The sequence below is a fragment of the Calliphora vicina genome, chromosome 5 (genome assembly GCF_958450345.1).
Source record: "Calliphora vicina chromosome 5, idCalVici1.1, whole genome shotgun sequence".
Classification (NCBI taxonomy): Eukaryota; Metazoa; Arthropoda; class Insecta; order Diptera; family Calliphoridae; genus Calliphora; species Calliphora vicina.
The window spans coordinates 2170618-2183601 of record NC_088784.1 but is presented as its reverse complement, the minus strand read 5'-3'; the positions used below and the strand labels follow the sequence as shown (position 1 = coordinate 2183601).

Genomic DNA, 12984 nt, shown 5'->3' with positions numbered 1-12984 from the left:
CCCATACATATACTATGAATTGAGTACAGAGATTGTCAGATAGGGATGAAATTAGGTTTAAACAAATTTGAATAAACATTGAACTGGATTGAATTTTAAAAAACGAGAAAAACCATTTCGGTGAAATTACATGATGTTTATGATCAAGAAATTTCATCTATGTATTTGAATAAATTCTATGAAAAAATTAAAAAAAACTAAAATTTTGTCGAAAATTTTTAAAATTTTTTAATTAAAATTTTTTTTTTTTAAATTTCTTTTAACTAATTCAATGCGTCTCTCAAAGACCTTTCATATGATACCAAATTTACATATACTTCCTTTGGAAGAAATATGGAAAAAATGTAAAAAACCTCAAAAAAGGACCTTTTTATCCTTTGATCCAGCTCGCCAAATATTGACCCCAGGACGAAAAAATTTCAAAACGTAGTCTTAGAATGAATCAAATTTTCATTTTAGGCGGGAACATCGATACCTTATTTTTTCTCCATACAAACGGGGCCACCCTAATGTACATATATGTGTAGAGTGGTAGCCAGTCCAGCCTTTGACAGCCGACCGACCAGCCGATCATTCGATCGCCAGAATATTTCAATATCCAACAAGTGAGGATTATTATTCTTTTTTAAATTTACCGCCTCTTGAACTAAGAAGGCTTTTAGTGTGTCGACCGACCTCCACCATGTATTGTCATCTTTGTCTACATTAAACTAAATAAATAAAGTATAAAAAGCAAGCAGATCTTTGGCCATAACACAACTGCCCAGCCCCATCATCGTATATTAATGTAAATTTATTTTGTTCTCTTTTAGAAGCCAGAAATATTTCGAATCATCTTTTAGATAGACAGCTTAGAGAATTTTGTAGTTATGAACAACCCTTTAAAGCAGATATTTTTCTAAATTATCACGTGAAATATTTTATATAGTACTATTACGAAATTGTACTTGAATTCAAATATAACGATTTTAACGGCTGATTTAAAGTTGCATAATGCTATTTGAAAGCAGTGCCTCTCAAACTGTAACATATCTGTGGGCATTATTGACATTAAATAAAAGCTTTGAGTTGATCATTGATCGTAAGTTTCGCAACGCTGAATGTTTGCTGCGACTTGTATATTCGAATCCGAGTATTCGAGTTTTGACAGTTAAAGAACATTGTAGAAAGTTCACCAGAGATGGCGTGTGAGTATTGAGCATTGACAGTTAAAGAACAATCTAGAGTGCAGATGGCAGTGTTATAAATAGTGGCATAGGTTGCAGTCGTGAGTAAGTTTATCAGAGACGCTATTCGAATAAACATCAACTGAGTGCCTTAAAGTGTGCTCTATTTTCCAGTGAATTCTAGTACATTACAAAGTGTGTCTGTATTTCCGTGAATTTATAAAGTGTATAAAATCGCTAAGCGACTATTTAATTCTGTTGTTGTACATTTTAAATAAAGAGTTGTTACAATTTGTAAACTACTAAACGGCTTTTATTTGCAATCAAAAGAGTCCGGTTTATTTAAAGTAAATAAATCAACGTTTTGAAAATGTTAATTGGATTGTCTAACACAAGGATGATGTTTGGCCAGTGAAAAAGAAGAAACAAGTGAATGTGCTTAAATATCATCATATAACTATCCATAAAAAGTTCACCATAATTGGTTTTATTTTAGCAGAAACATTACAAAAGATTAATTCTCAAATTAACTTTTGAACCAAGACAAGAAAACCTTTAATAACAGGTGGTCCAAATGCAAGTACATATCTTTTAGCCATGGCCCTATAAAAAATTAAATAATTGAAAAAGAAGCATTTTCAATAGCTTGGTCTTAAGGGACTCGACTGTTTCTCGATTATCTAGATACATCGATCTTCAACTGTGACCAGTTAAATGAAATTTAGGATATCATTCCATAAAACGAAACATTAAAAAAGTTTCAAAGCATAGAACGGAAGGTGAGAGGAAAAATGACTCTCTTTTCACACATACGGGTTATACAGAAACAAAATACATGCAATACATTCTCATGAATAAGGTTTTTGACAACAGACTTAGGTTTTTGGCTCTCAGTTACCTATCTAGTTGTTGTCTATGGCTGTAACATTAAGGCTGCTGAACGCTGTAGAAATTGAACATTCCAGTTTTGTGCGTAAGATAATTCATGAAACTTCTAGAAGATGTCTTAATTAATTCAGTCAGTCTGTTTTTATCATAGGCGGCATTCGAATTAACATCAACTGTATTACCAGTGTGTTCTTGGACATTATAAAGTGTGTAATATAATCGTGTGTATTAAGAGAGCGTGACTATTTAAATTGTTGGGTAAATTTAAAAAAATAAAGGGTTGTTACAAATTTGAAACCACCGTTTTTAAAAGGTAAATTTCTATCTCCAGAAACATACTTTTCTTTGGACCACCCTGTATGCAATTATACATATTTATGTACATATATATTTGTATGTGTTCAACTGGGCTGATTGCATTAAATCATAAAATTTATAATTGTAAAAAAAAATGTGTATCAATAATAAGTTGCTACAAGTCTGTATACACACGGTACATATTATGATTCCAAAGTGCCACTGCGCTTAAATGAAGATATGAAAACAACAACATTTATCTATAATTGGATACATGTTCCGATGCCAATATACAATATAACATGTAAGTTATGAAACTTAATGTACGTGGCATGGCATGGCTCAGTGCATCCAGCATCTTCTCCCTCCTTAAATGTGTGCGTATGCACGTACGTACGAATATGTCACTCGGTTGGTCATAACGCCTGTAGCCTGTTTGGAAACTTAATGCTGTCAGAAGTGATTGTCGCCCGAGGCGTATTTTAAAACTAAAAAAGCAACAACAACATCAACAACCAGAACAACAAAAAGTATGACATTAAAAAAGCAAAAAAATCATTAAGAATTCATGTGTGTCACAACAATAAGTAACTAACTGCAGCATCGAAATACAACCGAGCCCTAATATGAAGTATTTAAGACTTTTTAAATGCACTTAAAGCAATAATTTACAACCTTAATTCATGCTATTTACCGTAAAGGGTACAATAGTTAGTTACATATAAAAATTAAATTATTTATACAGACATCGAAAGCAGACTAAACAACAGAGTTGCTTTCGTAACCAAATCGAACAGGACAAAGTAATCAGTTCACTTTGCATCAGTACTAAGACACGAGGAAATTAAGGAAATTAATGTGAATACAAAAAATTCATACTCGTAATAAGTCTATTAATTATTACCGGTTATAATTTAAATGTTGATTGCTATTTACACTTTCCTAAATATATGATTTACTTAACAAATTCAATTATTTGCTTAAGAGCTGACTAAATATATTTAAACATTTCCAAAAAAAAACATATTTGTGGATTATCATGCATGAAATTAGAATGATCGGATAAAGTATCATAACGCATCGATGTTAGAGATTGAAAATGCTTTTAGATCAGTAAAATTAAATACTATAATTACTCAAATGTGAAATAAAAAATAGTGTCAGTCCTAAACAAGTTGCCATAAATCACGTGTCCGCTACTCGAGATATTGCAGGTCAAAGGTCACACACACAGTTTATTGCATATATCTCGTTTGGTATGAGTCCTACATTTTGTCCCCTACAACTAAATTACGAAAAACATACAAAAGATTTCAGGGCAATATCAATTATGGATCCAAAAATAAACGATTTTCAATTTAAATATTAAAAAAATAGTTAATTTTTGCTGTTTTTGGGCGAAAAGGTGACTTAACTCTTTTGATGTGTTCCCTATTTATCCCCAAAGTATTTTCCCAGCCCAGAAGGAAATGTGGTCCCCATGGGCAAAATACCATTTTTGGGATTTTCGCTCCAATTTTTAGGAATTTCGGGATTCCCTATGATCTTTTAACAAGTTTTTTTACATTTTGTTATTTTGAATGACAATTTTAAAATAAAATTGAAAATTTCATTGAGTTTTGTTAATAAATAGGGCCCTTTTAATAACTGGGAAAAAGGTTTTAAGATTAATTTTTTTCCATACTTCTTAAGTATGGAAAGAAATTAACGTACCCTTCACCAAATTATACTTTAAAATAAATTTGTTTAACCCCCAGTAACACGAAGTCTGGTTATGTTTTAACTAATAGTTATACTGACAGTTTTCATACAAAAATAATTTTAACCTACAGTATAACTATTAGTTAAGGCATAACCAGACTTTGTGTTAATGGGGGTAAATATTTTTAGGTAAACAAAATTTAATTTTTTTTTTAATTGTTTTTCAATTTTTTTTTTAATTTTTTTTAAAAATGTTTTTTCCAAATTTTTTTTAAAATTTTTGTTTTTTGAAAAAAAATGTATGACCAAAAAAATTATTTGATAAAAAAAAAATTCGGGTTAAAAAATATTTTTCCCGATTTTGACCCATTGTAGGTCCAACTTATTATAGCCTTATCTACATCGTTGCAATGGACTTTGAAATATCTATCATTAGATATCCATATTGTCTATATTAATGTCTTATATGTAGATCAAAAATAGGTCAAAAATCGAGGTTGTCCCGGTTTTTTGCTCATATCTCCGTTATTTATGGACCGATTTTACTGATTTTAAATAGCAAACTTCTCGAAAGCATATCTGACAGAATTATTGAAGATTTGGATCCCGAAGATATCTGGGGTCTTCAGAAAATTGATTTCAACAGACAGACTGACATGGCTTAATCGACTCCGCTATCTATAAGGATCCAGAATATATATACTTTATAGGGTCGGAAATGAAATATGTAGAAATTACAAACGGAATGACAAACTTATATATACCCTTCTCACGAAGGTGAAGGGTATAAATATTATTTATAGAATAGCGGTAACGGTATTTTCAATTATATCGGCAACGGTAATTGCAGTTATTTCGGTAACGATAGCTTAGATGAGCTTAAATGCTATTTTAGAGTTAACGGTAGCTAACCTTGGTAATTTTATAAAACGAAACGACAAAAATTGAATAAAAAAATTTCAGAGTAATTTTCATACAAATTTATAATTAATACGTTTGAAATAATTTGTATGGAAAAAATCGAATTTCAAACCGTTTCCTTATATTCTTTATATGCCGTACGTTTCTATTTTATAAAATTAGGCCTTTAGTACATTTGAAAATGCTTTTATTTAAAAATTTAGGGATATTTCTCTTAAAGATACTTAAAGTTATGCACATCACCCATTATATCACCGACAACAAGTCGGCTCCGATATGCAGAATCTCTCCTATTTCATTGATATTTTTCATATAACAAACAATTTAACATTTGCTTTTGCAACACCCTTTCCTATACAAAACAAACAACTGTTGCAATTGCGACATAATCGTGTCGATAAGTGAATTATCAAACCATCTGTCTAGTCAATAATAAATAAAGAAGACACATAGTACAAACATGTACAAAAACAGATGAATATGCAATCATTGATTCAGGTAATTCAATTACAAACAGTTTACAAATGCAAAACAGTAAATTTTGTTGACAAATGACTTGTTTTTACTTTTACATGTTGGGGAACTAACAAAATATTTTAAAGCTTAGATTTATATCAATCAGAAAATATTAAAGAAAATAAAATTAATCCTTTTATATACACAACACTTGAATAGCAATAAAAATATTAAATGTAAATAAACAGCACACTTACCTTTAAATAATAAGGGGTCTTCTCTAATTTATAAAAATGTAGATAGGTAATTCCTTCTTTAATTTAAATTCTTTGCAAAAACAAATGATTCACCGAATATACAAACATACTGTGTACATACATGTGTATTATATTTATTTTTTAACTCTTTTATTTATTTACTTTAAATAAAACCATTTTAATAATAGATTTTAGCATAATTATAACAGCTTGTCACTAAAATACGCGGCACTACCGAAAAACACAAACTAGATAAAAGAACATGACAAGCAACAACAAAAAAAAACAAACTAAAATTGACACAATTGACCAACAACAATTACTTGCACTTTTGGAGCCAATAGAAAATAACTCTCTTTTAAAGCTTTACAAATTGTACACATCATATGCTCACATATCTACATATGTATGCGTGTGTGTGTGCACATTAAACATAAAAAACAAAAAGAAGAAAATCGGCCCACCAATTTGGCAAACAAAATTTTTTCACTTTTTTCTCATTAAATGGCTACATTACACTTTTATTTAATACTTTTTTATTTAACTAAACTTTTAGAAACACTTTTATTATTTTGCTAATGTAGTTAAACATTTACTTTTGTTGTATTAAATGGATATTAACAATTATTTTTATTAGCTAACATTTTACCAAACTGTTCGCGCACACGTGAATAGACAAAACTAACTGAAAGGAGTGAGCAAAAGAACAACTAATAAAGGGAGGGGGATACGGATAACTGTTACAGTAATGTCAAGTTGCTTTGTTGCATAGTTGGCGATTAATAATTGTATATCAATGCTTAAAAGTTGTCAAACAAATGTTTTGCATAAAACCGAATAGTTTTTGGAAATTGTATTTCACTTTAATAAAATTAGTGTTTTATGCTTTGGTTTTTAAAATTTTTTTAATCGTTTGTCGTTGCTTATATCTCAGTGGGCAGATATTCTCGATTTTAAATTACAACCCAAGTTGGGATATAGCGGATTTCAACATACAGACGGTCTAAATGAATGACAAACTTACCACTCATGGTGAAAATAGTAAAACTTGTTCTGCCTTTACATGTGAACTAGAACTTTTGTTAACAATTTTCCAAGAATTATTACTTTTATATGTAATCTTTAGTAAGAATAGAATTCGTAAATTAAATGTAAAATTTCATAATTAATTAATTTTGAAAATTTTTTCTTTACTAACTTAGAGCCGTTACGGCATCTTACAATATTCCGACATGCACTCCTTGAAATTCCCCAAAACAAAATATACATACGATAATTGATATTTATATCGGGTATGGTCCCGATAATTTTGGTATAGAAAATATTGCTAATCAATATATATAACATGTTGCTGGAAACTTATTTACTATAAACAAGTCAATGAGCAACATGTTGCTAACAACACATTAACTAGCAACATTTTGCTGCCAATACATTCAATAGCAACATGTTGCTGGCAACATATTCACCAGCAACTAGATACATATTCACTAGACAAGCAGCTGGATATAACACATTCACTAGCAACTTGTTGCTGACATTTCCTAGCAACATGTTGCTGTATACATATTCACTAGCAACAGGTTGCTGAATTCAAATTCACTAGCAACATGTTGCTGGATATATATTTTTTTTTTTTTTGTATAATAAATATTTTATTTATTTTTCTTCAATTTATATAACCATATTTACTAGCAACAAGTTGCTGGATACATATTTACTAGCAACAAGTTGCTGGCAACATATTTACTAACAACAAGTTGCTGGCAACATATTTACTAGCAACAAGTTGCTGGCAACATATTTACTAGCAACAAGTTGCTGGCAACATATTTACTAGCAACAAGTAGCTGGCAACACATTTACTAGCAACCTATTCACTAGAACCATGTTGCTGGCAACACATTTTCTAGCAACATGTTGCTGGATACATATGCACTAGCAACATCTAGCTGGCAACACATTTCCTAGCAATATGTTGCTGGATACGTATTCACAACATGTTGCTGGCAACATATTCACTAGCAACATATTGCTGGCAACATATTTCTGGCAACATATTCACTAGCAACATGTTGCTGGCAACATGTTGTTGAGTACATATTCACTAGCTACATGTTGCTGGGTAAATTTTACTGTATTGGATTTTTTTTTTTTTAATTTCAAAACTATATATTTTCAATATTAATGAATGCATTATTTATATGGTCTGATTTAAGATCGGTATGTCTCCAAGTGTGTGTAACCCTTATTATGGAATTTAAAAAATGACAGCGATACCTTTAAAGCAAATACATATTTTAAGATACTATTGTTAAGTCAAATGATAACTTCATTAAAGTGCGAAATATAAACTGGCAATACTCTGAAAACAGCAGGGTATAAATTCCAATCCGTTTTAACAGTTGCTGAAATGAAACTGTCTGAAATTAAAGCAGCTTATTATGTATTATATGTATGTTCGGATTACCAGGTGGTTTGTTGGTATCACAAAAGCACGACTTAAAACTGGCAAAAAGCCAGAAGTAATACTTAAAGCTTGCGTATGCTGCCAACGCTATTTTTGTATACTGTCAACATTATTTTCGAATAATCCTGATTAACAATCGTACGAACATTGATGCCATCGATACCCATTTATACCTAAACACTTTATTTAATGTTTGTTAAGTTTTGTTTCTTTTTTTTCTTCTTTATTTATAAACATTTTGTTTCGCCAGCTTTCAAGAATGGCAGTTTAGAATGAATGTTTCTGAGATGACCAGACACGATATGACTTCTGTTTACCCCCCTCTCTAGGTATTTTTATTATTATTATTATATGTATGTATTTTTTTGGTTTGCTTTCATTGAAGATCAATTTAAAATAGAGCTTTAGGAAATAATTAAGTGGAATGAAAATATATCAAAGCAGAGTGAAGTGAAGTGTTTTAAGCGTATGTATTTCGGATTTCAGTTTTAATGTGCAAACAAGGCAAAACATGTTCGTACATAAATCAAATGAACAACAATAAACCATTAATATGTTAATGAAATTGATGTACGCGCCAAATTTAGAGCAAAGTATATAAAGATGATTATTATCAATATTCACCATTTGGGTATTTAAATTAGATAAACATTTTAATAAAAAAAAACTTTTTTGAGTAGGTAGATTGATCGTTATTATAAATTATTTTTAGAAACAAGACATATGGCATATTAAAGTTTAGTTAAATTCCATTGTTTTTTAAACACAATAGAGTAAATTTAGCAATTTACGAAATGTAACAGCCATTTGTAAAATCCTCCAAAACGCCAAAGTTGCCATTCAAATACATGCATCTGTATATGGCAATGCTGTTAATACTCGTATAACACTATCTGTCAAAACCAGTTTCCGGCTAAATTAACCTAAATTTGTGCAACTAAACATAAACATGCTATAAGTATAACTAGGTTTTTAATTCTGGACTAATGAAAATTTCGATTTAAATCCGAAATATGTACATACACACTACATATGTATGTACTTATGTTCAGATTATTTTTGTAAGTTAGTCTAGAATGAACACAAATATAAAAAGCTAATTAATTTAATTGATTTATAAATATGTATTTTCCTCTTAATGAATCCAATACACAGGCCAATAAATGTTAATGTGATGATGTGGATTTTATGTTTTTAATGCGGAGTGTATTAATATCAATAAATTACATTTATAGCCATTTCAAGTCAAATTAAATTGAATCGATTCGAATAGCTTTTTATTAAAAAGATACTTTGTATAAATTACAGCCGAAATGTCAAAATAAATTAATGTGGTTGGCGTTATCATTGAATCAAAATGTGATCAATTACAAGCACTTTGTCAAAAAAAAAAACAACAAAAAAACTAAGTCGACAAACAAGCTTAAAAACGCCTTACTATGCACTCGCTCACACTTTTACACTTTGCATAAAATGAAATTCCCCCAAAAAAAAAAAAAACACGCACACACAAAATATTTACGTATTTGAATTTATATTTATTTGTATTATTTAAACTGGAATTTCATTAACATGATTTAAATGATGTTGTTGTCACTGATTAACATAATTATCAAAAAAAATGCCAAGAAATTTCTATTGACTTTTCATAATGCATCTGCATGATTTGAAATAATTCTATAATTTTTGTAACAGATGCTTCAATTCAGCATTTTGTTTTTGTAGGAACACACATTCGCTATCGATTTGCGCCCGTTTTTTCAACACTTCCAGATAATGGTTTAGACCATGTTCAATAGATTTCCATATGTTTTGCTGTTCCTTCGGCATATAGGAGGAGAATTGCTGCCAATAGTTAGCAATTTGAGTCTTGTCAAACTGCAGCAAATCCACTTCCAAATTATTACTACATTTTCTGGAATAATACATTTTTTTAATAATTAATATAAAAGCTTATTTATTTCCTTATTCATTTCTTTAATGATCCATTGAAATCTTGAAAATTATTATAAATTTTGTTATCAACCTTGTTTTTTTTATCAAAAATTTAGATATTTTTAATACCCACCTTGTTTCAACCGATTTGTCAAGCATATTGACTTGTTTATTTATGAATTCATTTAAGGCCGTTAAAACCAAAGTCGGTTCCATGCATGGAATATGTTTCGTACATAAAACTTCCGTAGAATTCTACAAGAGAAAGAAACGAACTAATTTAAAGTAATGTTCAGATTATTTTTGTTTAACTTAATTCTTACGGATGTGGCCACATTCTGACCATTTGGCTGTTGCTCTTCCACGGCATCTGAATGTCTTTTAAAAGAGTATAGGGATTTTAGGGAACCTACTGGCAAACCTGACGAACAGTTGGGACACAGAGAGTAGGGTTCAAAATACTTGATCAAACTTTCCACAACAGCAATGTCCGTTATATTAAGGGCCTATATAGTAAATTCAAAATCATTGAAATTGAAAGACCTACTGAAACTATACTTACCGAAAATATACTCTCTATTCTAACCAAACATTTCTCGTCATCGGTGTAGGGTTTAAGAATTTGTAAAAGTCTTTCTTCCACCAAAAAGCCAGCACGATCAGATATTTTATGCAAAATATCATGCAATTGTTTTTGGCATGTTGACTTCGCAACTGGTTTAATTGCTTCAGTTGGTTTGGCCGTAAATTTTTTGTTGGTTTTTCGGTAGGTTTGCATGTGTTTTACGTAATCGAATTTATCCAAGTCGAAATTTGGTTGATACCATTTTCGGCCCAGCTGTTGTTCATACAAAATACGATCGATTTCAAATACCCGTGTCACTAAATGTTTAATTTCTTGAAAGTTTATGTTCCAAACTTTGGCCAGCTATATAGGCCGAATTTTTCAACTTATTTTCGTTAATTTCAAGAAGTAAAAGAACTCAACTTTACCCACCTTGCTTCTATTATTTTTGCGAAAATGCTCTGCCTTTGTCTGCAGCTCATTTATACTGGCATGCAGTTTTTGTATATCCTGCGTTAGTCTCTCCATTGCTAGCTTGTTATTTTCTTGCAGGTCGGCTAATTTCCTTTTCAACACTACTATAGATTCATTAAATTTTGCCACACGCCTTTTTTGTTGGTTATTTATAATTATATTTTCCTCGTTTCTCTTTTGCAGAACCTGATAATTGTAGTCAATCTTTTCGGAATTCATTAAAATATTCGCACGTGTCTTACGAATCTCTAACTCTAATATTTCTGCATCTTTCTCGAGACGTATTCGTGTAGTTCTGGTGATCTCTTCTTGCTTATTACGTATATTCTCCAATTCCTTTTCATAGAACTTTTGTTTGTCTTTAACCAAGTCCATTTTTTTCGCTTCATTAACCGTGAGATGGTCATAAACAGTATTCCATTTCTCTTGAGCTACTTGCAGAAACTTTTGTTTTTCCATATCAATGGTGTGCTGAAGATCGTAAATACTTGTTCTGTAGGATCGTTTTAGCAATTCAATTTGATGATCGATTCTTTCCACGAGAAAACAAATATCTTGAGACTGTTTATCCTGATCATTGTAGTATTTGTGGTTGATGCGTTTTAGTTCCTGTTGGCATTTTTCTATCAGTTCATCTTTACTGGCCATTAAGTTTGATATATTTTCTCTTTGTTTCTGCATATCTTCGTATATGGCCATTGGTTCTTTCAGATTGTTCATTTCCGTCCATTTTTTGTTGATCTCATAAAATTGACTCATCGATATTGCGGCTTCCTGGCGCAAGTCCTCTTGAAGTTCTAAAAATCGTTAATTTAAACAGGTTTAGAATGAAATTTTTCAGAAAATTCATGTGGTTTGTCTTACCAATATCTTTTTCATTTTTATCCTGGCTTTGCAGCAGTTCCTCTTGCTCATTGGCACCTTTAATATTGTTGACCAACTCATTTCCAAATTGTATTAGCTCTTCCAAATGTAATTCACTATTTTCAAGTTGAATTTCTATGTCAGTTTTGTCTTTTACTTGAGTTCTAAATGTTGAAGATAATAATATAAAAAGATACATAAATATTTTTTCAGTAACACAGTTTAAAATAGATTAAACCCTTACGTTTTTTTAAGTTTTTCCCTCAGAGCATCAAAAACTAGTTGAGCCCTTGCATCATATTTGCTGCTTTTATTTCTACTTTGGGAAATTAATTCTTTCCAAACATTTTTCTCTGTGGGCTCTGCTGTTTCGTTGCTTGTTTCTTTTTCCTGATGATTATTTGTATCCATTTTGTTAAGAGATTTAAAAATATAAAATTTGATTATACAAACAAAATATATAACAAGAACTTTTGACAATTTATATTAACAAATCAAGTTACTTGTTATTTTACTATGGATACGAAATTTAACTATGACAAACTATAGCTTTCATCCATTAATTTCAAATTATATTGCGTCAGTTTTGATCTCTGGAACAAACCGTTGTTATAATGTTACTATGACGACCGAAATGGAACGGACGTAATAGTAAAACTAAAACGGAAATTCCGTTAATTTTAAATTACAAAATAAATTATTGTATGTATATTGTTCTCAATAGTTAATGGCCTTATCCCTACTCCAAGTGGTAGTTTTATTGAAATCAAAAAACCATTTTAAACAGTTGTAGTTTTATTTTCAAACGTTTTATTTAAAAAAAAATTATTAAAAAAAAAGCGTACTAAATTTTCTATCTCTGTATGCAACTGGCCGTTTTTACACAGATGATCGGCTTTTATTTTCAGGGTGGTATCTCTAAAAAATACAACACTAGGCGAATTCATGCAAGGTGGTGGCAGTTTTATAATAACAATAATTGAATTATAA

General features: G+C 30.3%; 1 protein-coding gene across 1 annotated transcript; it reads right to left on the bottom strand.

Annotated features, from left to right (window-relative positions):
- Positions 1 to 9673: 9673 nt before the first annotated feature.
- Positions 9674 to 12459, bottom strand: LOC135961997 (dynein regulatory complex protein 1 homolog). Its single transcript, XM_065513666.1, has 7 exons — positions 12239 to 12459; positions 11995 to 12158; positions 11089 to 11927; positions 10654 to 11019; positions 10415 to 10597; positions 10225 to 10346; positions 9674 to 10071 (listed from the first exon to the last, which is right to left on the bottom strand). Exons 1-7 carry the CDS (start codon positions 12403 to 12405, stop codon positions 9834 to 9836), a joined length of 2079 nt encoding a protein of 692 aa, XP_065369738.1. The 5' UTR covers positions 12406 to 12459; the 3' UTR covers positions 9674 to 9833.
- Positions 12460 to 12984: the final 525 nt, after the last annotated feature.

Bases quoted from the DNA above. Each gene is read 5' to 3' on its own strand.
- LOC135961997 (XM_065513666.1), bottom strand. From the start codon at position 12,405: ATGGATACAAATAATCATCAGGAAAAAGAAACAAGCAACGAAACAGCA. The intron at 12,159-12,238 runs GTAAGGGTTTAA...TTCAACATTTAG, and splicing joins AGGGAAAAACTTAAAAAAAC to AACTCAAGTAAAAGACAAAA. The intron at 10,598-10,653 runs GTAAGTATAGTT...TTTACTATATAG, and splicing joins GAATAGAGAGTATATTTTCG to GCCCTTAATATAACGGACAT.